Source organism: Salmo salar, unplaced genomic scaffold (assembly GCF_905237065.1).
Source record: "Salmo salar unplaced genomic scaffold, Ssal_v3.1, whole genome shotgun sequence".
Lineage (NCBI taxonomy): Eukaryota > Metazoa > Chordata > Actinopteri > Salmoniformes > Salmonidae > Salmo > Salmo salar.
In genome coordinates, this window is record NW_025548733.1 from 1 (window position 1) to 27,500 (window position 27,500).

The 27,500-nt window shown below is 49.7% G+C and overlaps 2 protein-coding genes across 2 annotated transcripts in view; one reads left to right on the forward strand and one right to left on the reverse strand.

Annotated features, from left to right (window-relative positions):
• Positions 1-2,557: 2,557 nt before the first annotated feature.
• On the forward strand, positions 2,558-6,685 carry LOC123733260 (cell wall protein DAN4-like; the record flags this gene model as incomplete). Its single annotated transcript, XM_045712726.1, has 4 exons — positions 2,558-2,826; positions 4,144-4,202; positions 4,431-4,570; positions 5,051-6,685. Coding segments are annotated over 4 exons (545 nt in total), but the record flags the coding sequence as incomplete, so codon positions are not given.
• A 3,776-nt stretch (positions 6,686-10,461) lies between these two features.
• Positions 10,462-27,500, reverse strand: part of LOC106594302 (replication factor C subunit 1) — a 52,321-nt gene continuing 35,282 nt past the window's right edge. Inside the window, 3 exon segments of the mRNA XM_045712725.1 lie at positions 10,462-11,180; positions 26,852-27,037; positions 27,292-27,500. The exon segment at positions 27,292-27,500 is cut by the window's right edge and continues 5 nt beyond it. Of these exon segments, the coding sequence (XP_045568681.1) occupies positions 11,088-11,180; positions 26,852-27,037; positions 27,292-27,500 (488 nt within the window). The 3' untranslated portion in view covers positions 10,462-11,087.

Below are 27,500 nucleotides of genomic sequence, written 5' to 3' on the forward strand. Positions count from 1 at the left end.
AATAATGATGATAATAATAAAAATAATAATGATGATAATAATCATAATAATGACAATAATAACAATAATTTACAGTGAAAGCAGAGCAGAGGGCTGAAGACATTGGAAGCAGGCTGAAAAGACACCTACTGGTAAACACATAAGGGATACCGTTAATACAACTGGAAGTATTATGGGATTGCTTTTTTTGAATATCAACGAACATCATGTGATTTTGGAATATTGACTAATCTCTAATTAATGTTGGTCAATGACATCATCCTTCAACAGCTGTTAATGGAAGATCCAATGGGGTTCATTTATGATTGATGTTGTGTGGTTCACCTCTACAGAGACATAAAAGGACATGGATATGAAGCCTCTGATGATTCTCCTCCTGCTAGCAGGTAATACACTGTGTGTGTGTGTGTGTGTGTGTGTGTGTGTGTGTGTGTGTGTGTGTGTGTGTGTGTGTGTGTGTGTGTGTGAGTGTGTGTGTGTGTGTGTGTGTGTGTTTATGTTCCTTAGTGGTTAACCTTTCATTAGGTTAAACACGTTCTATATGTCTTGAGGGGATGCACAGCCTCATTCTACCACTACAGCCAGAAAAAAAGGGTTATGTCCTTATCAGCCTATAGACGTTAATTTCATACCCCTGTAGTTGCAGCAAACTTGCAAGGAATCCCCACCACCACTCCTGCAGCAGCTGCTACCACCACCACCCCTGCAGCAGCTGTCACCACCACCACTCCTGCAGCAGCTGTCACCACCACCACCGCTGCAGCAGCTGTCACCACCACCACTCCTGCAGCAGCTGTCACCACCACTACTCCTGCAGCAGCTGTCACCACCACCACTCCTGCAGCAGCTGTCACCACCACCACTCCTGCAGCAGCTGTCACCACCACCACTCCTGCAGCAGCTGTCACCACCACCACTGCTGCAGCAGCTGTCACCACCACCACTCCTGCAGCAGCTGTCACCACCACCACTCCTGCAGCAGCTGTCACCACCACCACTCCTGCAGCAGCTGTCACCACCACCAATCCTGCAGCAGCTGTCACCACCACCACTCCTGCAGCAGCTGTCACCACCACCACTGCTGCAGCAGCTGTCACCACCACCACTCCTGCAGCAGCTGTCACCACCACTACTCCTGCAGCAGCTGTCACCACCACCAATCCTGCAGCAGCTGTCACCACCACCACTCCTGCAGCAGCTGTCACCACCACCACTCCTGCAGCAGCTGTCACCACCACCACTCCTGCAGCAGCTGTCACCACCACCACTCCTGCAGCAGCTGTCACCACCACCACTCCTGCAGCAGCTGTCACCACCACCACTCCTGCAGCAGCTGTCACCACCACCACTGCTGCAGCAGCTGTCACCACCACCACTCCTGCAGCAGCTGTCACCACCACCACTCCTGCAGCAGCTGTCACCACCACCACTCCTGCAGCAGCTGTCACCACCACCACTCCTGCAGCAGCTGTCACCACCACCACTCCTGCAGCAGCTGCTACCACCACCACCCCTGCAGCAGCTGTCACCACCACCACTCCTGCAGCAGCTGCTACCACCACCACCCCTGCAGCAGCTGTCACCACCACCACTCCTGCAGCAGCTGTCACCACCACCACCGCTGCAGCAGCTGTCACCACCACCACTCCTGCAGCAGCTGTCACCACCACTACTCCTGCAGCAGCTGTCACCACCACCACTCCTGCAGCAGCTGTCACCACCACCACTCCTGCAGCAGCTGTCACCACCACCACTCCTGCAGCAGCTGTCACCACCACCACTCCTGCAGCAGCTGTCACCACCACCACTGCTGCAGCAGCTGTCACCACCACCACTCCTGCAGCAGCTGTCACCACCACCACTCCTGCAGCAGCTGTCACCACCACCACTCCTGCAGCAGCTGTCACCACCACTACTCCTGCAGCAGCTGTCACCACCACCACTCCTGCAGCAGCTGTCACCACCACCACTCCTGCAGCAGCTGTCACCACCACCACTCCTGCAGCAGCTGTCACCACCACCACTCCTGCAGCAGCTGTCACCACCACCGCTCCTGCAGCAGCTGTCACCACCACCGCTCCTGCAGCAGCTGTCACCACCACCGCTGCTGCAGCAGCTGTCACCACCACCACTCCTGCAGCAGCTGTCACCACCACTACTCCTGCAGCAGCTGTCACCACCACCACTCCTGCAGCAGCTGTCACCACCACCACTCCTGCAGCAGCTGTCACCACCACCACTCCTGCAGCAGCTGTCACCACCACCACTCCTGCAGCAGCTGTCACCACCACCACTGCTGCAGCAGCTGTCACCACCACCACTCCTGCAGCAGCTGTCACCACCACCACTCCTGCAGCAGCTGTCACCACCACCACTCCTGCAGCAGCTGTCACCACCACCACTCCTGCAGCAGCTGTCACCACCACCACTCCTGCAGCAGCTGTCACCACCACCACACCTGCAGCAGCTGTCACCACCACCACTCCTGCAGCAGCTGTTACCACCACCACCACTCCTGCAGCAGCTGTCACCACCACCACTCCTGCAGCAGCTGTTACCACCACCACTCCTGCAGCAGCTGTTACCACTCCTGCAGCAGCTGTCACCACCACAACTCCTGCAGCAGCTGTTACCACCACCACTCCTGCAGCAGCTGTTACCACCACCACTTCAACCATTTTCGCTGTTGTTGCATCAACTGACCCTCCATCTTCTAGTGAAGGAATCCTGAAGGTTCAGTTCAGTCTCAACCAGACGTTCAACTCAGATCTTTCCAACACGTCCTCTTCAGCATTCAAGAATCTGGCTGCCAAAGTGCAATCTGACGTAAGTATCAGGGCAATTCCATGCCAGCGTGTATGTTTTATTTTATCACTACAGACCCTGGTTCGATTCCAGGCTGTATCACAGCGGTCTAAGGCACTGCATCTCAGTGCTAGAGGCGTCACTACAGAACCTGGTTCGATTCCAGGCTGTATCACAGCGGTCTATGGCACTGCATCTCAGTGCTAGAGGCGTCACTACAGAACCTGGTTCGATTCCAGGCTGTATCACAGCGGTCTATGGCACTGCATCTCAGTGCTAGAGGCGTCACTACAGACCCTGGTTCGATTCCAGGCTGTATCACAGCGGTCTAAGGCGCTGCTTCTCAGTGCTAGAGGCTTCACTACAGACCCTGGTTCGATTCCAGGCTGTATCACAGTGGTCTAAGGCACTGCATCTCAGTGCTAGAGGCTTCACTACAGACCCTGGTTCGATTCCAGGCTGTATCACAGTGGTCTAAGGCACTGCATCTCAGTGCTAGAGGCTACACTACAGAACCTGGTTTGATTCCAGGCTGTATCACAACTGGCCCTGATTGGGAGTCCCATAGGGCGGTGCACAATTGGCCCAGCGTCGTCCTGGTTAGGGTTTGGTTGGGGGGGTAGGCCATCAATGTAAATAAGAGTTTGTTCTTAACTGACCTGCCTAGTTAAATAAAGGTTCAATACATAAATGTAAGTGTCCCTTTTAGACCTGTGCATGCCTCCTGTAAAACCCCTATCATCAGTGAGCCTGTACATGCCTCCTGTAAACCCCTATCATCAGTGAGCCTGTACATTCCTCCTGTAAACCCCTATCATCAGTGAGCAGTACATTCCTCCTGTAAACCCCTATCATCAGTGAGCCTGTGCATGCCTCCTGTAAAACCCCTATCATCAGTGAGCCTGTACATGCCTCCTGTAAACCCCTATCATCAGTGAGCCTGTACATTCCTCCTGTAAACCCCTATCATCAGTGAGCAGTACATTCCTCCTGTAAACCCCTATCATCAGTGAGCCTGTACATGCCTCCTGTAAAACCCTATCATCAGTGAGCCTGTACATGCCTCCTGTAAAACCCCTATCATCAGTGAGCAGTACATGCCTCCTGTAAAACCCCTATCATCAGTGAGCAGTACATTCCTCCTGTAAACCCCTATCATCAGTGAGCCGTACATGCCTCCTGTAAAACCCTATCATCATTGAGCCGTACATGCCAAGTCAAAAAGGATACTATTGAGAGGCCTATTTGTTATGAAAGACAATTTAACCAAAGCTTCTAATAATGCCGTCAAGGGCCCTGTTTTCATTGAACCTTTGATCATCCTATCTTTCAACGCAGGTGAACAAGGTTTTTGCTGGGACGCCAGGATTCCGTCATTGCATTGTCAACTTATTCAGGTAAGTGTATGAATTCTCATTACTGATTGACTAGGTTTCTGTTCTACCTTGTGTTATTTGTACTACTACATTGATATTGATTACTGCATTGTTGGGTTTAATGCTTGCAAGAAAAGGCATTTCACTGCACTTGGGCACATGACATTAAAACTTGAAAACTTTGACGATTCTGGTGATGATGATGATGATTTCTGAAGGTTGTCCATTTTCTCTCCTTCTCCTGAGTAGGAATGGGAGTGGATCTGTAGTTACTGACATGACCCTCGTGTACGACAAGCAGTCTTCGGTTCCCAGCTCAAGCAGCGCACAGACAATTCTCGCCAACAGTTCCACCTCCCTGAACATTCTACCAGGCAGCATCAGTGTTGGTAAGTATTCATCTCCAGGGGCGGACTGGCCATCTGGCATTTTGGGCAAATGCCCAGATGGGCTGGTCCATTTTCAGTCCAGTGGGTCTGTCTAACGTGTTTTTCTGGGTGTAAAAATTATAATTATCTGGCTAATAATTTGGGGGAAAATGAGCCAATATGTTAAAAATGCCAGGCCCAATTTCTGGTCCCAGTCCGCCCCTGTTTCACTGTCACCATACACATCTATAAGAGCAAAGTCAACATTTGAACAGAAACATGAAAAGACAATCCACTTTTGTAATTTACTGTGTATCCCGTGTGGCTCAGTTGGTAGAGCATGGTGTTTGCAATGCCAGGGTTGTGGGTTTGATCCCCACGGGGGACCAGTACGGGAAAAAAATGTATGCATTCACTACTGTAAGTTGCTCTGGAGAAGAGCGTCTGCTAAATGACTAAATTGTAAATGTAACAATATCTCTGTTTTTCCTACTTTTTCAGTGTCAGGAAGTGCTCCCCGACCCACTGCCTTCACTCTGGCTGCTTTGGCTCTGTTAATGGTACAGCTGCTAGGCTAGCTAATAGCCTGGGGCATAGCTGCTGTGGCTCTGCTAGCTGCTGTGGCTCTGCTAGCTAACCAATAGCCTGGGACATAGCTGCTGTGGCTCTGCTAGCTGCTAGCTAACCAATAGCCTGGGACATAGCTGCTGTGGCATTGGTTTAACCAATCAACGGTTTCCCATCTCTCATAGGATTCTAGCTTTTAGTTGCTACACCCATTTTTTGACTTATAAATTATATCTTCCCATTGATTCTAGAAGAATATAACATATGAATGCCTCATGAGTTTAGCTCAACTGTCGTACCCCATCAGAACCCAAAATATAAACTTGTTTTACTCCAATGTTTCTAAACAATCCTAACAAACACTGTATAGCTTTAAAACATTATTAAAACTATAATTCTGATATCATGGATGGTCAGTATTTGCATGCATAGCTCTGTCTATTTTATTTTAACTAGGCAAGTCAGTTAAGAACAAATTCTTATTTATAAGACTTGCCTAGTTAAATAAAAAAATGAAGAGCTGTTTAAATTGACCTAAAGCGGACATTGGCTGCACGAAGACGCATTAACAGAAATCCCATGTAGCCTTGTTGGAACACTGGAATGCGAGATGTAATCAACACCTCGATTAGGTTGATAATGATAATCATTTTAATGATTTTACAAAATTGAGCGTCAAATATTTTCTATATAACCTACACACTTGCCTCGTTGTGAACTTGTAACACGAGTAGGGCCGGTGTACTTTTCGTGATGAAGAGCTGCTGCTTACCGATTTGACAGCTGATTTGGATCAGCTACACCTCCGACAGTACCAAAACCCTAGCTGTCGGCTACCTCTGGTTAACAGCTGATTTGATGGAAGCTAGGGCCTTTATCTTTCAAGTTACCTTTATTTAACACTTATAGGCTCTCACAGACATCAATTCATGATGTATTCACACTTGCACACTATTTATCCGTCAAATTTTTATACTGAAAATAACTAAAAGAAACAACAACTTTCCTATTGTACAATTTTTAAATTTTTTAATTTTTAAATGTTTTATTTGATCATAGTTCCCTCTTTAATTATTAACTATATTTAAATTTAAATTCACCAGGACCGGGATGATATTTACTTTGAGTTATTTTGGGCATATCACTGAAAATGTGGACCACTACAATGTTTTAATACTGTTGTAGAGCCTCGCCTGGTTTGTACTTGTCTTGTTATTAATAAATCTAATATATTACGTAACACTCAAGAATGTAGATATGACATTTCTTTCATTAGTGTTGGAATATAATGACATGTCAAAATCATTCTAGGGGTAAATCTCAATAGTTTGGTCTAATATGTACTTTGTACAATTAGTTTGTTTTTTAAATGTTTTTCTTTGATCTAGTTCCCTCTTTAATTATTAACTGCTGTAACTATATTTACATTTAAATGTGTTATTTTGGGCATATCACTGAAGTGTCTGAGGGACTAATGTGGACCACTACAATGTTTTAATACTGTTGTAGAGCCTCGTCTGGTTTGTACTTGTCTTGTTATTATTAAATCTAATATATTATGTAACACTCTTAGAATATAGATATGTCATTTGTTTTCATTACTGTTGGAATGTAATTATTTTTTGGGTCGCATGCAAAATCATTCTAGGGGTACATCTCAATCTAGTCTAATAACATTCCCCTTTTCCACTTTTTTGGTTACTATATGATTCCATAGTTTTGATGTCTTCACTATTATTCTACAATGTAGAAAATAGTAAAAAAAAATAAAGAAAAACCCTTGAATGAGTAGGTGTGTCCTGTCATGACGTTGCCCTCTTTGGACACAGCGAGCACCATCCCCCCCCCTACCTCTGCACCATCTCTCTCTGTCTCCTACACCCAGGCTGCTGTGGTCAGAGAGGTCGTAAATTCCTGGAGGAGATCCTCTCCTCATGGCCACAGTAGAGAGTGAGTTTTCAAAGAGAGAACAAAAGGATTTTCTTCCACCTCACAGAACTAGAGGTCCGGACGAAATATTTTTTGTTCTGGAGAATGTAGAAAAGATCGGTGAAGAATCCAGCTACGAACTGGTCCGTTACGTACAATTTTGTGAAGCTCATTAAGAGACAATACGGCCACATTACCATAACGCTGTTTATACAATAGCTTCAGTTATGAGGCTTACATCTAATTGTTGTATAAAATGAATAAGTAAAGATGATACTATTTGTGAAATGACGTGATGCTAATGTGAGAGAATTGTATTTCTGTTTAAAGTTTCACTAAGTCATTGGCACGCCCCCCCCCAGGGGCACAGACAACACCTGGCGTCATGAGACAGCCATTTTTCGATGTTCCAAATAAAACCCCCACCTGGGTTTTTTCTATCAGCAGACCAGCTTACCTCGATAACGAGAGGGCCAAGGATTGAGACCAGACCGAGCTTACCTCGATAACGAGATGGCTAAAGGTTGCAGACCAGTACCTCATCACAGAGGGAGTTAAGGTTTGAATAGAGACCATAAACCTGAGTATAAGGTTTGAGTAGAGACCATAAACCTGAGTATAAGGTTTGAGTAGAGACCATAAACCTGAGTATAAGGGTTGAGTAGAGACCATAAACCTGAGTATAAGCTAAGGGTTTGAGTAGAGACCAATAACCTGAGTATAAGCTAAGGGTTGAGTAGAGACCATAAACCTGAGTATAAGCTAAGGGTTTGAGTAGAGACCATAAACCTGAGTATAAGCTAAGGGTTTGAGTAGAGACCAATAACCTGAGTATAAGCTAAGGGTTGAGTAGAGACCATAAACCTGAGTATAAGCTAAGGATTGAGTAGAGACCATCAACCTGAGTATAAGCTAAGGGTTGAGTAGAGACCATAAACCTGAATATAAGGTTTGAGTAGAGACCATAAACCTGAGTATAAGGTTTGAGTAGAGACCATAAACCTGAGTATAAGGGTTGAGTAGAGACCATAAACCTGAGTATAAGCTAAGGGTTGAGTAGAGACCATAAACCTGAGTATAAGGGTTGAGTAGAGACCATAAACCTGAGTATAAGCTAAGGGTTTGAGTAGAGACCATAAACCTGAGTATAAGCTAAGGTTTGAGTAGAGACCATAAACCTGAGTATAAGGTTTGAGTAGAGACCATAAACCTGAGTATAAGCTAAGGGTTGAGTAGAGACCATAAACCTGAGTATAAGGTTTGAGTAGAGACCATCAACCTGAGTATAAGCTAAGGGTTTGAGTAGAGACCATAAACCTGAGTATAAGGTTTGAGTAGAGACCATCAACCTGAATATAAGCTAAAGGTTTGAGTAGAGACCATAAACCTGAATATAAGCTAAAGGTTTGAGTAGAGACCATAAACCTGAGTATAAGCTAAGGGTTGAGTAGAGACCATAAACCTGAGTATAAGCTAAGGTTTGAGTAGAGACCATAAACCTGAGTATAAGCTAAAGGTTTGAGTAGAGACCATCAACCTGAATATAAGCTAAGGGTTTGAGTAGAGACCATAAACCTGAGTATAAGGTTTGAGTAGAGACCATAAACCTGAGTATAAGCTAAGGGTTGAGTAGAGACCATAAACCTGAGTATAAGGTTTGAGTAGAGACCATAAACCTGAGTATAAGCTAAGGTTTGAGTAGAAATATAAACCTGAGTATAAGCTAAGGGTTTGAGTAGAGACCATCAACCTGAGTATAAGCTAAGGGTTTGAGTAGAGACCATAAACCTGAGTATAAGCTAAGGGTTTGAGTAGAGACCATAAACCTGAGTATAAGCTAAGGTTTGAGTAGAGACCATAAACCTGAGTATAAGCTAAGGTTTGAGTAGAGACCATAATCCTGAGTATAAGCTAAGGGTTTGAGTAGAGACCATCAACCTGAGTATAAGCTAAGGTTTGAGTAGAGACCATAAACCTGAGTATAAGGTTTGAGTAGAGACCATAAACCTGAGTATAAGCTAAGGGTTGAGTAGAGACCATAAACCTGAGTATAAGCTAAGGTTTGAGTAGAGACCATAAACCTGAGTATAAGCTAAGGGTTTGAGTAGAGACCATCAACCTGAGTATAAGCTAAGGGTTTGAGTAGAGACCATCAACCTGAGTATAAGCTAAGGTTTGAGTAGATTGCTGAATGTTTTAACCATCCCACGTGGTTAAACTCTTAGACTATCGATACCGACAGAATAAGAACAAGTCTTTGATATTAATTACTAGTCTGCAGCTGGGAATTCGGTATCATTGAACGCGAAGACCGACAACCGCCGAAACATCTATTCTATAAAGACATGAATGAATGTTACTCTGAACTATCCATCATAACCACGAGAGAGAGAGAGAGAGAGAGGACACTCTCCAACAGAAACAAACTTTTCAACAGAGATCCCGACGACACACTGAGCGTAAATATATATATTGATTGCAATTGTTCCCGAATGAGTGAGCGTTCATGTGCAAAGGGTTAGCATTTCAATGGTTATAATTATCAACTCTGTAGTGTCTCTTACCTTTCGCGCCCTTCTCAGTCCCTCTGTCTGACAAGCCGCCATGCCGGTTTAGCCCACTAGGGCACATTCCCCTATCATTTCCTTGTAACCATATCTACTGTCTGTTTATGCATTTCTGTGATTTATTTAATTAGATAATAAATAAATGATTTTAAAAGACACAATTGATGTATGGGTGACTCATAGTGAAGACTGGGTTCGTGCAGATAACCAACAATTTTACGACGTTTGGAATGGAGACTAACGTGAGGTAAAAGAATAATTCATTAATCAGAAGACTAATTGATCAGATATTAAAATATCTGAAGAGTTATATTAGTTAAATTATAACTTTGTAATCTGAATATTTTCCTTGGTTCCCCGACTTCCTAGTTAATTACAGTTACATGATTAATTAGTTTAAATCGCGTAAATAATAATTACAGAGTTAATTGTTAAATAAGTCTTCCGTTTTAAATGACGCCAAAGACATGACAGTCCAAACTTTTGATTGGTACTATATATATATACATACATACATACATATATATATATATATATATATATATATATATATATATATATATATATATATATATATATATATATATATATACACACACACACACACACACACACACACACACACACACACACACACACACACACATATATATATATATATATATATATATATATATATATATATAGTACCAATCTAAAGTTCGGACTGTCATGTCTTTGGCGTCATTTATATATATATATATATATATCCACTAATTGATCGTTTCAGCAACAATATCTTACCCCATGCAGATCAAGAGACTGTATTTCAACCATAAACACAGAAAGAAACCACGTCAGACCACAAAATACCGTAAATACAGCCGTCATTTATCAGAGAAAATCTGTACAAACAAAACAAAACACAAGAACTATTCTGCCGTTCTCCGATCCATCAGTTGGTCACTACGGTTACGGTTTGGACTAGAAAGGCGCCGTCTACGATGAGCAGTAAGAAAGCTATAGCATCTTTAATACTATAAAAGGTACATATTTACATCACACACACACACACACACACACACACACACACACACACACACACACACACACACACACACACACACACACGAACTCACAAAATCATTCAAGACCTTTCCAAATCCACAGCGCTAACATTGATAATGGTGTTTGCATCCCAAAAGGGGACTCTATTCCCCTACATAGTGCACTACTTTTGACCAGGGCCTATTAGGACTCTGGTCAGAAGTAGTGCACTATATAGGGTACCATTTGGGATGCACAGCCCCTAAGTTTATAGGGGTTCAAGAGGAGAGCCAGGTGTTTCGTCTCCGCTCACTCCGGTGATGAGACCAGGTAGGTGGTCGTCAAACAGTTTAAGGGATTTGTTCTTCAGGAGGTGAGAGAAGAGGGGTGTTGTACAGTTTGTTTTTTGGGGTGGGGTTGGGGGGGGTAGTTGTCTCAGAGGTTAGGGGTCACTTCCTGCCCTTGCCTTTGCCCTTTCCCTTCCCAGAATCCCCGGCTGTTGTCTTCTCCTTCTTGGGCTCCTTGGAGGGTTTGGCCTTCTTCTGGTGTGGAGAGGAGAGGGGAGGGAGAAACAGGGGGGAGAGGAGAGGGAGAAACAGGGGGGAGAGGGGAGGGAGAAACAGGGGGAGAGGAGAGGGAGAAACAGGGGGAGAGGAGAGGGAGAAACAGGGGGAGAGGAGAGGGAGAAACAGGGGGGAGAGGAGAGGGAGAAACAGGGGGAGAGGAGAGGGAGAAACAGGGGGAGAGGAGAGGGAGAAACAGGGGGGAGAGGAGAGGGAGAAACAGGGGGAGAGGAGAGGGAGAAACAGGGGGGAGAGGAGAGGGAGAAACAGGGGGAGAGGAGAGGGAGAAACAGGGGGAGAGGAGAGGGAGAAACAGGGAGGAGAGGGGAGGGAGAAACAGGGGGGAGAGGAGAGGGAGAAACAGGGGGGAGAGGAGAGGGAGAAACAGGGGGGAGAGGAGAGGGAGAAACAGGGGGGAGAGGAGAGGGAGAAACAGGGAGGAGAGGAGAGGGAGAAACAGGGAGGAGAGGAGAGGGAGAAACAGGGGGAGAGGAGAGGGAGAAACAGGGGGGAGAGGAGAGGGAGATAAAGGGGGAGAGGAGAGGGAGAAACAGGGGGGAGAGGAGAGGGAGAAACAGGGGGGAGAGGAGAGGGAGAAACAGGGGGGAGAGGAGAGGGAGAAACAGGGGGGAGAGGAGAGGGAGAAACAGGGAGGAGAGGAGAGGGAGAAACAGGGGGAGAGGAGAGGGAGAAACAGGGAGGAGAGGAGAGGGGAGGGAGAAACAGGGGGAGAGGAGAGGGGAGGGAGAAACAGGGGGGAGAGGAGAGGGAGGGGAGAGGAGAGGAGAGGGAGAAACAGGGGGGAGAGGAGAGGGAGAAACAGGGGGAGAGGAGAGGGAGAAACAGGGAGGAGAGGAGAGGGAGGGAGAAACAGGGAGGAGAGGAGAGGGAGAAACAGGGGGAGAAGAGAGGGAGGGGAGAGGAGAGGAGAGGGAGAAACAGGGGGAGAGGAGAGGGAGGGAGAAACAGGGGGAGAGGGGAGGGAGATACAGGGAGGAGAGGAGAGGGAGGGAGAAACAGGGGGAGAAGAGAGGGAGAAACAGGGAGGAGAGGAGAGGGAGAAACAGGGGGGAGAGGAGAGGGAGAAACAGGGGGGAGAGGAGAGGGAGATAAAGGGGGAGAGGAGAGGGAGATAAAGGGGGAGAGGGGAGGGAGAAACAGGGGGGAGAGGAGAGGGAGATAAAGGGGGAGAGGAGAGGGAGAAACAGGGAGGAGAGGAGAGGGAGAAACAGGGGGGAGAGGAGAGGGAGAAACAGGGAGGAGAGGAGAGGGAGATAAAGGGGGAGAGGAGAGGGAGAAACAGGGGGGAGAGGAGAGGGAGAAACAGGGGGAGAGGAGAGGGAGAAACAGGGGGGAGAGGAGAGGGAGATAAAGGGGGGGAGAGGAGAGGGAGATAAAGGGGGAGAGGAGAGGAGAAACAGGGGAGAGGAGAGGGAGAAACAGGGGGGAGAGGAGAGGGAGAAACAGGGGGAGAGGAGAGGGAGAAACAGGGGGGAGAGGAGAGGGAGAAACAGGGGGGAGAGGAGAGGGAGAAACAGGGGGAGAGGAGAGGGAGAAACAGGGGGGAGAGGAGAGGGAGAAACAGGGGGGAGAGGAGAGGGAGAAACAGGGGGGAGAGGAGAGGGAGGGAGAAACAGGGGGGAGAGGAGAGGGAGGGAGAAACAGGGGGAGAGGAGAGGGAGAAACAGGGGGGAGAGGAGAGGGAGAAACAGGGAGGAGAGGAGAGGGAGAAACAGGGGGAGAGGAGAGGGAGAAACAGGGGGGAGAGGAGAGGGAGAAACAGGGGGGGAGAGGAGAGGGAGAAACAGGGGGAGAGGAGAGGGAGGGAGAAACAGGGGGAGAGGAGAGGGAGAAACAGGGAGGAGAAGAGAGGGAGGGGAGAGGAGAGGAGAGGGAGAAACAGGGGGAGAGGGGAGGGAGATACAGGGAGGAGAGGAGAGGAGGAGGGAGAAACAGGGGGGAGAGGAGAGGGAGAAACAGGGGGGAGAGGAGAGGGAGAAACAGGGGGGAGAGGAGAGGGAGAAACAGGGAGGAGAGGAGAGGGAGAAACAGGGGGAGAGGAGAGGGAGAAACAGGGGAGAGAGGAGAGGGAGAAACAGGGGGAGAGGAGGAGGGAGAAACAGGGGGGAGAGGAGAGGGAGAAACAGGGGGAGAGGAGAGGGAGGGGAGAGGAGAGGGAGAAACAGGGGGGAGAGGAGAGGGAGAAACAGGGGGGAGAGGAGAGGGAGATAAAGGGGGGAGAGGAGAGGGAGGGAGAAACAGGGGGAGAGGAGAGGGAGAAACAGGGGGAGAGGAGAGGGAGAAACAGGGAGGAGAGGAGAGGGAGAAACAGGGAGGAGAGGAGAGGGAGGGAGAAACAGGGAGGGAGAAACAGGGAGGAGAGGGAGGGAGAAACAGGGAGGAGAGGGAGGGAGGGAGAAACAGGGAGGAGAGGGGAGGGAGGGAGAAACAGGGAGGAGAGGGGAGGGAGAAACAGGGAGGAGAGGGGAGGGAGGGAGAAACAGGGAGGAGAGGGGAGGGAGGAGAAACAGGGAGGAGAGGGGAGGGAGAAACAGGGAGGAGAGGGAGGGAGAAACAGGGAGGAGAGGAGAGGGAGAAACAGGGAGGAGAGGGAGAGGGAGAAACAGGGGGGAGAGGAGAGGGAGGGAGAAACAGGGAGGAGAGGGGAGGGAGAAACAGGGAGGGAGAAACAGGGAGGAGAGGGGAGGGAGGGAGTAAAACAGGGAGGAGAGGGGAGGGAGGGAGAAACAGGGGAGAGAGGAGAGGGAGGGAGAAACAGGGAGGGAGAAACAGAGAGGAGAGGGGAGGGAGAAACAGGGAGAAACAGGGAGGGAGAAACAGGGAGGAGAGGGGAGGGAGGGAGAAACAGGGAGGAGAGGGGAGGGAGGGAGAAACAGAGAGAAAAGTAAAGTTATTATCCGATTCAAATATCACCAGTGCTACATTCAGGTCAAGGAATGGATTGTCTATCTTTCTGAACGAGAATGTGTGTATATACATGTGTGTTGTGTGTATATACGTGTGTGTTGAGTGTGTGTATACGTGTGTGTGTGTGTGTGTGTGTATACAGTATGTACAGGTAACTGCCAAAATGAAGGAAACACCAACATAATGGAAATATCAAAATAAAGGAAACACCAACATAAATGGAAATACCAAAATAAAGGAAACACCAACATAAATGGAAATATCAAAATAAAGGAAACACCAAAATATAGTGTGTTAATAGGGCGTTGGGTCACCACCAGCCAGAACACCTTCAATGCACCTTGACATGGATTCTACAGGTGTCTGGAACTCTATCGGAGGGATGTGACCTCATTCTTCCACCAGGAAATTCCATGTTATTGGTGAAAACGCTGTCTCAGGCGCAGCTCCAGAATCTCCCATAATTATTCAACTGGGTTGAGATCTGGTGACTGAGACGGCCAGAGGATACCGTTTACATGGTTTTCATCTTCCTCAAAACACCATTCAGTGACCACTGGTGTCCTGTGGGATGGGGGGGGGCGTTGTTATCCTGGAAGAGACCACTGGTGTCCTGTGGGATGGGGGGGCGTTGTTATCCTGGAAGAGACCACTGGTGTCCTGTGGGATGGGGGGGTGTTGTTATCCTGGAAGAGACCACTGGTGTCCTGTGGGATGGGGGGGTGTTGTTATCCTGGAAGAGACCACTGGTGTCCTGTGGGATGGGGGGGTGTTGTTATCCTGGAAGAGACCACTGGTGTCCTGTGGGATGGGGGGTGTTGTTATCCTGGAAGAGACCACTGGTGTCCTGTGGGATGGGGGGGGTGTTGTTATGCTGGAAGAGACCACTGGTGTCCTGTGGGATGGGGGGGTGTTGTTATGCTGGAAGAGACCACTGGTGTCCTGTGGGATGGGGGGCGTTGTTATCCTGGAAGAGACCACTGGTGTCCTGTGGGATGGGGGGGTGTTGTTATCCTGGAAGAGACCACTGGTGTCCTGTGGGATGGGGGGGTGTTGTTATCCTGGAAGAGACCACTGGTGTCCTGTGGGATGGGGGGGTGTTATCCTGGAAGAGACAACTGGTGTCCTGTGGGATGGGGGGGCGTTGTTATCCTGGAAGAGACCACTGGTGTCCTGTGGGATGGGGGGGGTGTTATCCTGGAAGAGACAACTGGTGTCCTGTGGGATGGGGGGGGCGTTGTTATCCTGGAAGAGACCACTGGTGTCCTGTGGGATGGGGGGGCGTTGTTATCCTGGAAGAGACCACTGGTGTCCTGTGGGATGGGGGGCGTTGTTATCCTGGAAGAGACCACTGGTGTCCTGTGGGATGGGGGGGGTGTTGTTATCCTGGAAGAGACCACTGGTGTCCTGTGGGATGGGGGGTGTTGTTATCCTGGAAGAGACCACTGGTGTCCTGTGGGATGGGGGGTGTTGTTATCCTGGAAGAGACCACTGGTGTCCTGTGGGATGGGGGGGTGTTGTTATCCTGGAAGAGACCACTGGTGTCCTGTGGGATGGGGGGGTTGTTATCCTGGAAGAGACCACTGGTGTCCTGTGGGATGGGGGGCGTTGTTATCCTGGAAGAGACCACTGGTGTCCTGTGGGATGGGGGGGGGTGTTGTTATCCTGGAAGAGACCACTGGTGTCCTGTGGGATGGGGGGGGTGTTGTTATCCTGGAAGAGACCACTGGTGTCCTGTGGGATGGGGGAGTGTTGTTATCCTGGAAGAGACCACTGGTGTCCTGTGGGATGGGGGGCGTTGTTATCCTGGAAGAGACCACTGGTGTCCTGTGGGATGGGGGGGGTGTTGTTATCCTGGAAGAGACCACTGGTGTCCTGTGGGATGGGGGGGGTGTTGTTATCCTGGAAGAGACCACTGGTGTCCTGTGGGATGGGGGGGTGTTGTTATCCTGGAAGAGACCACTGGTGTCCTGTGGGATGGGGGGGGTGTTGTTATCCTGGAAGAGACCACTGGTGTCCTGTGGGATGGGGGGTGTTGTTATCCTGGAAGAGACCACTGGTGTCCTGTGGGATGGGGGGGGCGTTGTTATCCTGGAAGAGACCACTGGTGTCCTGTGGGATGGGGGTGTTGTTATCCTGGAAGAGACCACTGGTGTCCTGTGGGATGGGGGGGCGTTGTTATCCTGGAAGAGACCACTGGTGTCCTGTGGGATGGGGGGGTGTTGTTATCCTGGAAGAGACCACTGGTGTCCTGTGGGATGGGGTGTTATCCTGGAAGAGACCACTGGTGTCCTGTGGGATGGGGGGCGTTGTTATCCTGGAAGAGACCACTGGTGTCCTGTGGGATGGGGGGGCGTTGTTATCCTGGAAGAGACCACTGGTGTCCTGTGGGATGGGGGGGTGTTGTTATCCTGGAAGAGACCACTGGTGTCCTGTGGGATGGGGTGTTATCCTGGAAGAGACCACTGGTGTCCTGTGGGATGGGGGGGGTGTTGTTATCCTGGAAGAGACCACTGGTGTCCTGTGGGATGGGGGGGTGTTGTTATCCTGGAAGAGACCACTGGTGTCCTGTGGGATGGGGGGCGTTGTTATCCTGGAAGAGACCACTGGTGTCCTGTGGGATGGGGGGGTGTTGTTATCCTGGAAGAGACCACTGGTGTCCTGTGGGATGGGGGGCGTTGTTATCCTGGAAGAGACCACTGGTGTCCTGTGGGATGGGGGGGTGTTGTTATCCTGGAAGAGACCACTGGTGTCCTGTGGGATGGGGGGTGTTGTTATCCTGGAAGAGACCACTGGTGTCCTGTGGGATGGGGGGGTGTTGTTATCCTGGAAGAGACCACTGGTGTCCTGTGGGATAAGGGGGGTGTTGTTATCCTGGAAGAGACCACTGGTGTCCTGTGGGATGGGGTGTTATCCTGGAAGAGACCACTGGTGTCCTGTGGGATGGGGGGCGTTGTTATCCTGGAAGAGACCACTGGTGTCCTGTGGGATGGGGGGGGCGTTGTTATCCTGGAAGAGACCACTGGTGTCCTGTGGGATGGGGGGCGTTGTTATCCTGGAAGAGACCACTGGTGTCCTGTGGGATGGGGGGGGTGTTATCCTGGAAGAGACCACTGGTGTCCTGTGGGATGGGGGGCGTTGTTATCCTGGAAGAGACCACTGGTGTCCTGTGGGATGGGGGGCGTTGTTATCCTGGAAGAGACCACTGGTGTCCTGTGGGATGGGGGGTGTTATCCTGGAAGAGACCACTGGTGTCCTGTGGGATGGGGGGGCGTTGTTATCCTGGAAGAGACCACTGGTGTCCTGTGGGATGGGGGGGGGCGTTGTTATCCTGGAAGAGACCACTGGTGTCCTGTGGGATGGGGGGGTGTTGTTATCCTGGAAGAGACCACTGGTGTCCTGTGGGATGGGGGGTGTTGTTATCCTGGAAGAGACCACTGGTGTCCTGTGGGATGGGGGGCGTTGTTATCCTGGAAGAGACCACTGGTGTCCTGTGGGATGGAGGGGGGTGTTGTTATCCTGGAAGAGACCACTGGTGTCCTGTGGGATGGGGGGGTGTTGTTATCCTGGAAGAGACCACTGGTGTCCTGTGGGATGGGGGTGTTATCCTGGAAGAGACCACTGGTGTCCTGTGGGATGGGGGGGTGTTGTTATCCTGGAAGAGACCACTGGTGTCCTGTGGGATGGGGGGGGGTGTTGTTATCCTGGAAGAGACCACTGGTGTCCTGTGGGATGGGGGGGGTGTTGTTATCCTGGAAGAGACCACTGGTGTCCTGTGGGATGGGGGGGTGTTGTTATCCTGGAAGAGACCACTGGTGTCCTGTGGGATGGGGGGTGTTGTTATCCTGGAAGAGACCACTGGTGTCCTGTGGGATGGGGGGGGGTGTTGTTATCCTGGAAGAGACCACTGGTGTCCTGTGGGATGGGGGGGGGTGTTGTTATCCTGGAAGAGACCACTGGTGTCCTGTGGGATGGGGGGGGGTGTTGTTATCCTGGAAGAGACCACTGGTGTCCTGTGGGATGGGGGGGGTGTTATCCTGGAAGAGACAACTGGTGTCCTGTGGGATGGGGGCGTTGTTATCCTGGAAGAGACCACTGGTGTCCTGTGGGATGGGGGGTGTTATCCTGGAAGAGACAACTGGTGTCCTGTGGGATGGGGGGGGCGTTGTTATCCTGGAAGAGACCACTGGTGTCCTGTGGGATGGGGGGGCGTTGTTATCCTGGAAGAGACCACTGGTGTCCTGTGGGATGGGGGGGCGTTGTTATCCTGGAAGAGACCACTGGTGTCCTGTGGGATGGGGGGGTGTTGTTATCCTGGAAGAGACCACTGGTGTCCTGTGGGATGGGGGGTGTTGTTATCCTGGAAGAGACCACTGGTGTCCTGTGGGATGGGGGGGTGTTGTTATCCTGGAAGAGACCACTGGTGTCCTGTGGGATGGGGGGGGCGTTGTTATCCTGGAAGAGACCACTGGTGTCCTGTGGGATGGGGGGGGGTGTTGTTATCCTGGAAGAGACCACTGGTGTCCTGTGGGATGGGGGGGGTGTTGTTATCCTGGAAGAGACCACTGGTGTCCTGTGGGATGGGGGGGTGTTGTTATCCTGGAAGAGACCACTGGTGTCCTGTGGGATGGGGGGTGTTGTTATCCTGGAAGAGACCACTGGTGTCCTGTGGGATGGGGGGTGTTGTTATCCTGGAAGAGACCACTGGTGTCCTGTGGGATGGGGGGGGGTGTTGTTATCCTGGAAGAGACCACTGGTGTCCTGTGGGATGGGGGGCGTTGTTATCCTGGAAGAGACCACTGGTGTCCTGTGGGATGGGGGGGTGTTGTTATCCTGGAAGAGACCACTGGTGTCCTGTGGGATGGGGGGGTGTTGTTATCCTGGAAGAGACCACTGGTGTCCTGTGGGATGGGGGGTGTTGTTATCCTGGAAGAGACCACTGGTGTCCTGTGGGATGGGGGGTGTTGTTATCCTGGAAGAGACCACTGGTGTCCTGTGGGATGGGGGGTGTTGTTATCCTGGAAGAGACCACTGGTGTCCTGTGGGATGGGGGGGCGTTGTTATCCTGGAAGAGACCACTGGTGTCCTGTGGGATGGGGGGGTGTTGTTATCCTGGAAGAGACCACTGGTGTCCTGTGGGATGGGGGGGTGTTGTTATCCTGGAAGAGACCACTGGTGTCCTGTGGGATGGGGGCGTTGTTATCCTGGAAGAGACCACTGGTGTCCTGTGGGATGGGGGGCGTTGTTATCCTGGAAGAGACCACTGGTGTCCTGTGGGATGGGGGGTGTTGTTATCCTGGAAGAGACCACTGGTGTCCTGTGGGATGGGGTGTTGTTATCCTGGAAGAGACCACTGGTGTCCTGTGGGATGGGGGGGTGTTGTTATCCTGGAAGAGACCACTGGTGTCCTGTGGGATGGGGGGGTGTTGTTATCCTGGAAGAGACCACTGGTGTCCTGTGGGATGGGGGGTGTTGTTATCCTGGAAGAGACCACTGGTGTCCTGTGGGATAGGGGGGTGTTGTTATCCTGGAAGAGACCACTGGTGTCCTGTGGGATGGGGGGTTGTTATCCTGGAAGAGACCACTGGTGTCCTGTGGGATGGGGGGCGTTGTTATCCTGGAAGAGACCACTGGTGTCCTGTGGGATGGGGGGCGTTGTTATCCTGGAAGAGACCACTGGTGTCCTGTGGGATGGGGGGGCGTTGTTATCCTGGAAGAGACCACTGGTGTCCTGTGGGATGGGGGGGTGTTATCCTGGAAGAGACAACTGGTGTCCTGTGGGATGGGGGGCGTTGTTATCCTGGAAGAGACCACTGGTGTCCTGTGGGATGGGGGGGGCGTTGTTATCCTGGAAGAGACCACTGGTGTCCTGTGGGATGGGGGGGTGTTATCCTGGAAGAGACCACTGGTGTCCTGTGGGATGGGGGGCGTTGTTATCCTGGAAGAGACCACTGGTGTCCTGTGGGATGGGGGGGCGTTGTTATCCTGGAAGAGACCACTGGTGTCCTGTGGGATGGGGGGGGTGTTGTTATCCTGGAAGAGACCACTGGTGTCCTGTGGGATGGGGGGTGTTGTTATCCTGGAAGAGACCACTGGTGTCCTGTGGGATGGGGGGTGTTGTTATCCTGGAAGAGACCACTGGTGTCCTGTGGGATGGGGGGGTGTTGTTATCCTGGAAGAGACCACTGGTGTCCTGTGGGATGGGGGGTGTTGTTATCCTGGAAGAGACCACTGGTGTCCTGTGGGATGGGGGGTGTTATCCTGGAAGAGACCACTGGTGTCCTGTGGGATGGGGGGGGTGTTGTTATCCTGGAAGAGACCACTGGTGTCCTGTGGGATGGGGGGGGTGTTGTTATCCTGGAAGAGACCACTGGTGTCCTGTGGGATGGGGGGTGTTGTTATCCTGGAAGAGACCACTGGTGTCCTGTGGGATGGGGGGGTGTTGTTATCCTGGAAGAGACCACTGGTGTCCTGTGGGATGGGGGTGTTGTTATCCTGGAAGAGACCACTGGTGTCCTGTGGGATGGGGGGGGTGTTGTTATCCTGGAAGAGACCACTGGTGTCCTGTGGGATGGGGGGGGTGTTGTTATCCTGGAAGAGACCACTGGTGTCCTGTGGGATGGGGGGGGTGTTGTTATCCTGGAAGAGACCACTGGTGTCCTGTGGGATGGGGGGGTGTTATCCTGGAAGAGACAACTGGTGTCCTGTGGGATGGGGGGGGCGTTGTTATCCTGGAAGAGACCACTGGTGTCCTGTGGGATGGGGGGGGTGTTATCCTGGAAGAGACAACTGGTGTCCTGTGGGATGGGGGGCGTTGTTATCCTGGAAGAGACCACTGGTGTCCTGTGGGATGGGGGGGTGTTGTTATCCTGGAAGAGACCACTGGTGTCCTGTGGGATGGGGGGGGCGTTGTTATCCTGGAAGAGACCACTGGTGTCCTGTGGGATGGGGGGGTGTTGTTATCCTGGAAGAGACCACTGGTGTCCTGTGGGATGGGGGGTGTTGTTATCCTGGAAGAGACCACTGGTGTCCTGTGGGATGGGGGGGTGTTGTTATCCTGGAAGAGACCACTGGTGTCCTGTGGGATGGGGGGCGTTGTTATCCTGGAAGAGACCACTGGTGTCCTGTGGGATGGGGGGGGTGTTGTTATCCTGGAAGAGACCACTGGTGTCCTGTGGGATGGGGGGGTGTTGTTATCCTGGAAGAGACCACTGGTGTCCTGTGGGATGGGGGGTGTTGTTATCCTGGAAGAGACCACTGGTGTCCTGTGGGATGGGGGGGTGTTGTTATCCTGGAAGAGACCACTGGTGTCCTGTGGGATGGGGGGCGTTGTTATCCTGGAAGAGACCACTGGTGTCCTGTGGGATGGGGGGGTGTTGTTATCCTGGAAGAGACCACTGGTGTCCTGTGGGATGGGGGGTGTTGTTATCCTGGAAGAGACCACTGGTGTCCTGTGGGATGGGGGGGTGTTGTTATCCTGGAAGAGACCACTGGTGTCCTGTGGGATGGGGGAGTGTTGTTATCCTGGAAGAGACCACTGGTGTCCTGTGGGATGGGGGGTGTTGTTATCCTGGAAGAGACCACTGGTGTCCTGTGGGATGGGGGGGCGTTGTTATCCTGGAAGAGACCACTGGTGTCCTGTGGGATGGGGGGGTGTTGTTATCCTGGAAGAGACCACTGGTGTCCTGTGGGATGGGGTGTTATCCTGGAAGAGACCACTGGTGTCCTGTGGGATGGGGGCGTTGTTATCCTGGAAGAGACCACTGGTGTCCTGTGGGATGGGGGGGCGTTGTTATCCTGGAAGAGACCACTGGTGTCCTGTGGGATGGGGGGGTGTTGTTATCCTGGAAGAGACCACTGGTGTCCTGTGGGATGGGGTGTTATCCTGGAAGAGACCACTGGTGTCCTGTGGGATGGGGGGGTGTTGTTATCCTGGAAGAGACCACTGGTGTCCTGTGGGATGGGGGGGTGTTGTTATCCTGGAAGAGACCACTGGTGTCCTGTGGGATGGGGGGGGGTGTTGTTATCCTGGAAGAGACCACTGGTGTCCTGTGGGATAGGGGGGGTGTTGTTATCCTGGAAGAGACCACTGGTGTCCTGTGGGATGGGGGGTGTTGTTATCCTGGAAGAGACCACTGGTGTCCTGTGGGATGGGGGGGGTGTTGTTATCCTGGAAGAGACCACTGGTGTCCTGTGGGATGGGGGGGTTTATCCTGGAAGAGACCACTGGTGTCCTGTGGGATGGGGTGTTATCCTGGAAGAGACCACTGGTGTCCTGTGGGATGGGGGGGGTGTTGTTATCCTGGAAGAGACCACTGGTGTCCTGTGGGATGGGGGGTGTTGTTATCCTGGAAGAGACCACTGGTGTCCTGTGGGATGGGGGCGTTGTTATCCTGGAAGAGACCACTGGTGTCCTGTGGGATGGGGGGGTGTTGTTATCCTGGAAGAGACCACTGGTGTCCTGTGGGATGGGGGGAGTTGTTATCCTGGAAGAGACCACTGGTGTCCTGTGGGATGGGGGGGGCGTTGTTATCCTGGAAGAGACCACTGGTGTTCTGTGGGATGGGGGGGTGTTGTTATCCTGGAAGAGACCACTGGTGTCCTGTGGGATGGGGGGGTGTTGTTATCCTGGAAGAGACCACTGGTGTCCTGTGGGATGGGGGGCGTTGTTATCCTGGAAGAGACCACTGGTGTCCTGTGGGATGGGGGGGGTGTTGTTATCCTGGAAGAGACCACTGGTGTCCTGTGGGATGGGGGGTGTTGTTATCCTGGAAGAGACCACTGGTGTCCTGTGGGATGGGGGGGGTGTTGTTATCCTGGAAGAGACCACTGGTGTCCTGTGGGATGGGGGGGAGTAGCTAGCTAGCATAGCCCTGACCATGTGTTTAGCCAAGCTGACAGCAGCTAGCTAGCATAGCTTGGCCCTGACCTTGTGTTTAGCCAAGCACACAGCAGCTAGCTAGCATAGCTTGGTCCTGAAATTGTGTTAACTTCTTATGGATGGTGGCAGTATTGAGTCGCTTGGATGACTGACGTGCCCAGAGTAAACTGCCTGCTACTCACGCCCAGAAACTAAGATATGCATATTATTAGTAGATTTGGATAGAAAACACTCTGAAGTTTCTAAAACTGTTTGAATGATATCTGTGAGTATAACAGAACTCATATGGCAGGCAAAAACCTGAGAAAAAAAATCCAACCAGGAAGTGATTTGTAGTTTTTCTATCTAATCCCTATTCAAACTACAGTGTCTGTGGGGTCATTTTGCACTAAGGCTTCCATTGGCTGTCAACAGCCTTTAGAAACTTGTTTCATCCGTCTACTGTTACTGGGCAGAAAATAGGAGCTCGGTCAATCAGTGGACTGCCTGGGACCAGCGAGTTGTTTACTGCGCAGGCATGTTTGGCGCGTCGCTCCTTTTTCTTCTGTAATGAATACGCTATTGTCCGGTTGGAATATTATCGACGTTTTATGTTAAAAAGACCCCAAGGATTGATTGTAAACAACGTTTGACGTGTTTCTACTAACGGTAATGGAACTATTTGACTTTTTGTCTACTTTTTGCTACTTTGTTTCAGCCAGAGCCTGCAAAGCCACGATTCAGCGTTTTGCCGCCTTCTGAGAACCTATGGCAGCCGTAGGAAGTGTCACAGGACAGCTAAGATCCTCACTCTTCAATAAACAGAGACAAGAAGAACGACACCTTGTCAGACAGGCCACTTCCTGCAGGAAATGTTCTCAGGTTTTTGCCTGCCATATGAGTTCTGTTATACTCACAGACACCATTCAAACAGTTTTAGAAACTTTCGGGTGTTTTCTATCCAAAGCCAATAATTATATGCATATTCTAGTTACTGGGCAGGAGTAGTAACCAGATTAAATCGGGTACGTTTTTTTATCCAGCCGTGAAAATACTGCCCCCTATCCCTTAACAGGTTAAAATCTGACACAGCGGTTTGCATTAAGTAGAAGTATATGTATAATTCTTTCAATAACTGTTGTAAATTTTATCAAGGTTTATGATGAGTATTTTTGTAAATTGATGTGCTCATTCACTGTAAGTTTTGGTGGGAATACATTTTCTGAACATCACGCGCCAATGTAAAATGGGGTTTATGGATATAAATATGAACTTTATCGAGCAAAACATACATGTACACTGCGGGCACAATTATTAGGCAAATTGTTATCCTCGGGATTACATTTTATTGTTTAACAAACACAACGCTCTCAGTCAATCCGAAATGTTATTGAACCTCAAACCTGAATGTTTAACAAAGGAAAAGTGAGTTTTGTCTTTCCTCAGGGAAATATATAAGTGTGGACAATTATTAGGTAACTATTTTACAAAAATAATTTCTCTCAACTCACTTGTTTATTCTCCATTTTTAGAGTAAGTGTAACAGATAAGTAACACAAAATGACAATTTATATCACATTTTTGGCCTTTCAAAAATATTCAGTGACCAATATAGCCACCCTTATTTTCAATAACTGCCATGAGCCTTCCATCCATGGAGTCTGGCAGTTTCTTAATCTGTTCACGATCAATTTTTCGCTGAAGCAGCAACCACAGCCTCCCAAATGCTGTTACAAAAAAGGTGTATTGTCTTCCATCACTGTAAATCTCACGTTTGAGAAGGGCCCACAAGTTCTCAATAGGATTTAAGTCAGGTGAGGAAGGGGGCCAGGTCGTTATTCAGGCGTCTTTGAGGCCCTTGCTGGCTAGCCAAGCAGTGGAGTACTTGGAGGCATGTGATGGAGCATCGTCCTGCATAAAGATCATGGCCTTCTGGAATGCTGAGGACTTCTTCCTGTACCACTGTTTGACGAAAGAATCTTCCAGAAACTGGCAGTAGGTTTGGGAGTTGAGTTTCAGTCCATCTTCAACCCGAAAAGGTCCAACTACTTCATCCTCAATGATAGCAGCCCATACCAGTACCCCTCCTTCACCTTGCTGGCACCTGACTCAAAGTGGTGCCCTGTGTCCATTACTGATCCACTCACCGGCCCATCCATTTGGTCCATCAAGAGTCACTTTCATTTCATCTGTCCATAAAACCTTTGGAAAAATCTGTCTTCAAAGTATTTCTTTGCCCGAATTTGACGCTTCAACTTGTTGAATCTTATTCAGTGGTGGTCTGGTTTCAGTCTTCTTGACCTTGGCCATGTCTCTGAGCACTTGACACCTTTGTACTTCTGAACACTCCAGGTAGGTTGCAGTTCTGGAATACGGTGGCAGTGGAGGATAACGGGTTCCTGGTAGTTTGACGTTTAATTCTTCTCAAGTCTTTTGCAGTTAATTTGCTCCTTTTTCTTCCCCATGTGATTTTTTTTTTTTGCGCCCCAGTTGACTATTCGCAACAAAACGTTTGAATGTCCGGTGGTCACACCTCAATAGTTTAGCTATTTAAAGAGTGTCGTATCCGTCTGAAAAGGCATTTAAACAATTTCTTTTTTGTCCCATTTTACCTGAGGTAATGAGGCTGCCTAATAATTATGTACACCTTGATATAAGGTGATATTCACTTTCGCAAACACCCTCCCTCATTACACAAATACATATCACCTGAAAATGATTAAATCCAATAAGCATTCAAGTTTATATGGTTTGGAGTTGGAAAATGTGAATAGAAACATTTTTACATTTACATTTTAGTCATTTAGCAGACGCTCTTATCCAGAGCGACTTACAAATTGGTGCATTCACCTTATAATATCCAGTGGAACAACCACTTTACAATAGTGCATCTAAATCTTTTAAGGGGGGGGGTTAGAAGGATTACTTTATCCTATCCCAGGTATTCCTTAAAGAGGTGGGGTTTCAGGTGTCTCCGGAAGGTGGTGATTGACTCCGCTGTCCTGGCGTCGTGAGGGAGCAATGATAAGATCGGAATACTCACTTTGCCTAATAATTGTGCACGCAGTGTATTGTGTAACAATGAGTCCTGGGAGTGTCATCTGATGAAGATCATAAAAGGTTAGTGATTCATTTTAGCTGTATTTCTGGTTTTTTGTGACGCCTCTCCCTTGCTTGTAAAATGGCTGCGTGGTTTTTCTTGTTTAGGTTGGTGTCCTAACATAATCTAAATGTTTTGCTTTCGCCGTTAAAGCCTTTTTTTAAAAATCGGAGAATCTTATCTCTAAAAATGGTGTATAATACTTGTAACGTTTGAGACATTTTTATTGTTGAGATTTTTTGTTGTTTTGAGTTTGCCGCCGTGCACTTTTCACTGGCTGTCGTCATATCGATCCCGCTAATGGGATTCAAGCCGTAAGACGTTTTAAACAATACTAGTATAGCATGCAAAGCAAACTCGCCCAGTCTTTTCCCAGATAACACAGTGCTACCACGTGTTAACAGGTAAAAGGGGATATGAATTGTTGACGTGCTTGTTATCCAAACCAAACCCTCAAGTAAGTCACGACAGTCACTTACCAAAAACTCGGGTTTTGGACGAGACTGACTTTATGACCAAAATTATCCTATTTATACTTTCTAGTAAATTTGGACACACTAGAACGAATGTTTCTGAATCATATCGATGCCACAAAAGACCGTTTAAAACCACCAGAGAAGACGGTTCTAAGGGGCAGCCGACCACTAAATAATTTCTCATTTCTTCTCAAATAAATTTAAACAAATAAAAATTGTAAATTATTTCAGAAAAGTGGGGGGCCTTTTTACAATTGGGATTGTCTAGAAGTGCGTTTCTCCTTACTTTGATCATGGCGTCAGCTGCAACACCTTCCTCCTCCTCTTCCTCTTCCTCAGGCTGTTCCGCTTGCTCCTCTCCTCCCAGTTCTGCCTCCACTCCCCCGCCACGACGGCCCTTCTTGATTGGTTGGAGGGAGTAGGGTGTCAGGTGGGTCTCCCGGTTATAGGCCCTCGTGAACGCTGACTTCACCTGGGCACAGATCAGATTAACACCATTATTACAATCAGATTAACACCATTATTACAATCACAGATTAACACCATTACTACAATCACAGTTTAGATTAACACCATTATTACAATCACAGATTAACACCATTATCACAATCACAGATTAACACCATTATCACAATCACAGATCAACACCATTATTACAATCACAGATTAGATTAACACCATTATTACAATCACAGGGGTCACGCTTCCCCCCCCGTTCCCTCTGACCTTGGGGTCTAGTTGAGCGTAAGGGTCAGGCTGGCCCCCCCAGAGGCTGATCTCCATGAGGCTGTCCACATCCTCTCTGACCAGGTGGTAGTCATCTAACAGCTGGACAGCCTGACCAGCCCCCTCCGCCCCGCGCCTCTGAAGAGGACACAGCAGGGACATGCGGAGGTAAGGGAGGTAGTCCAGGCTCACTGCGTGTCTGCTACTTA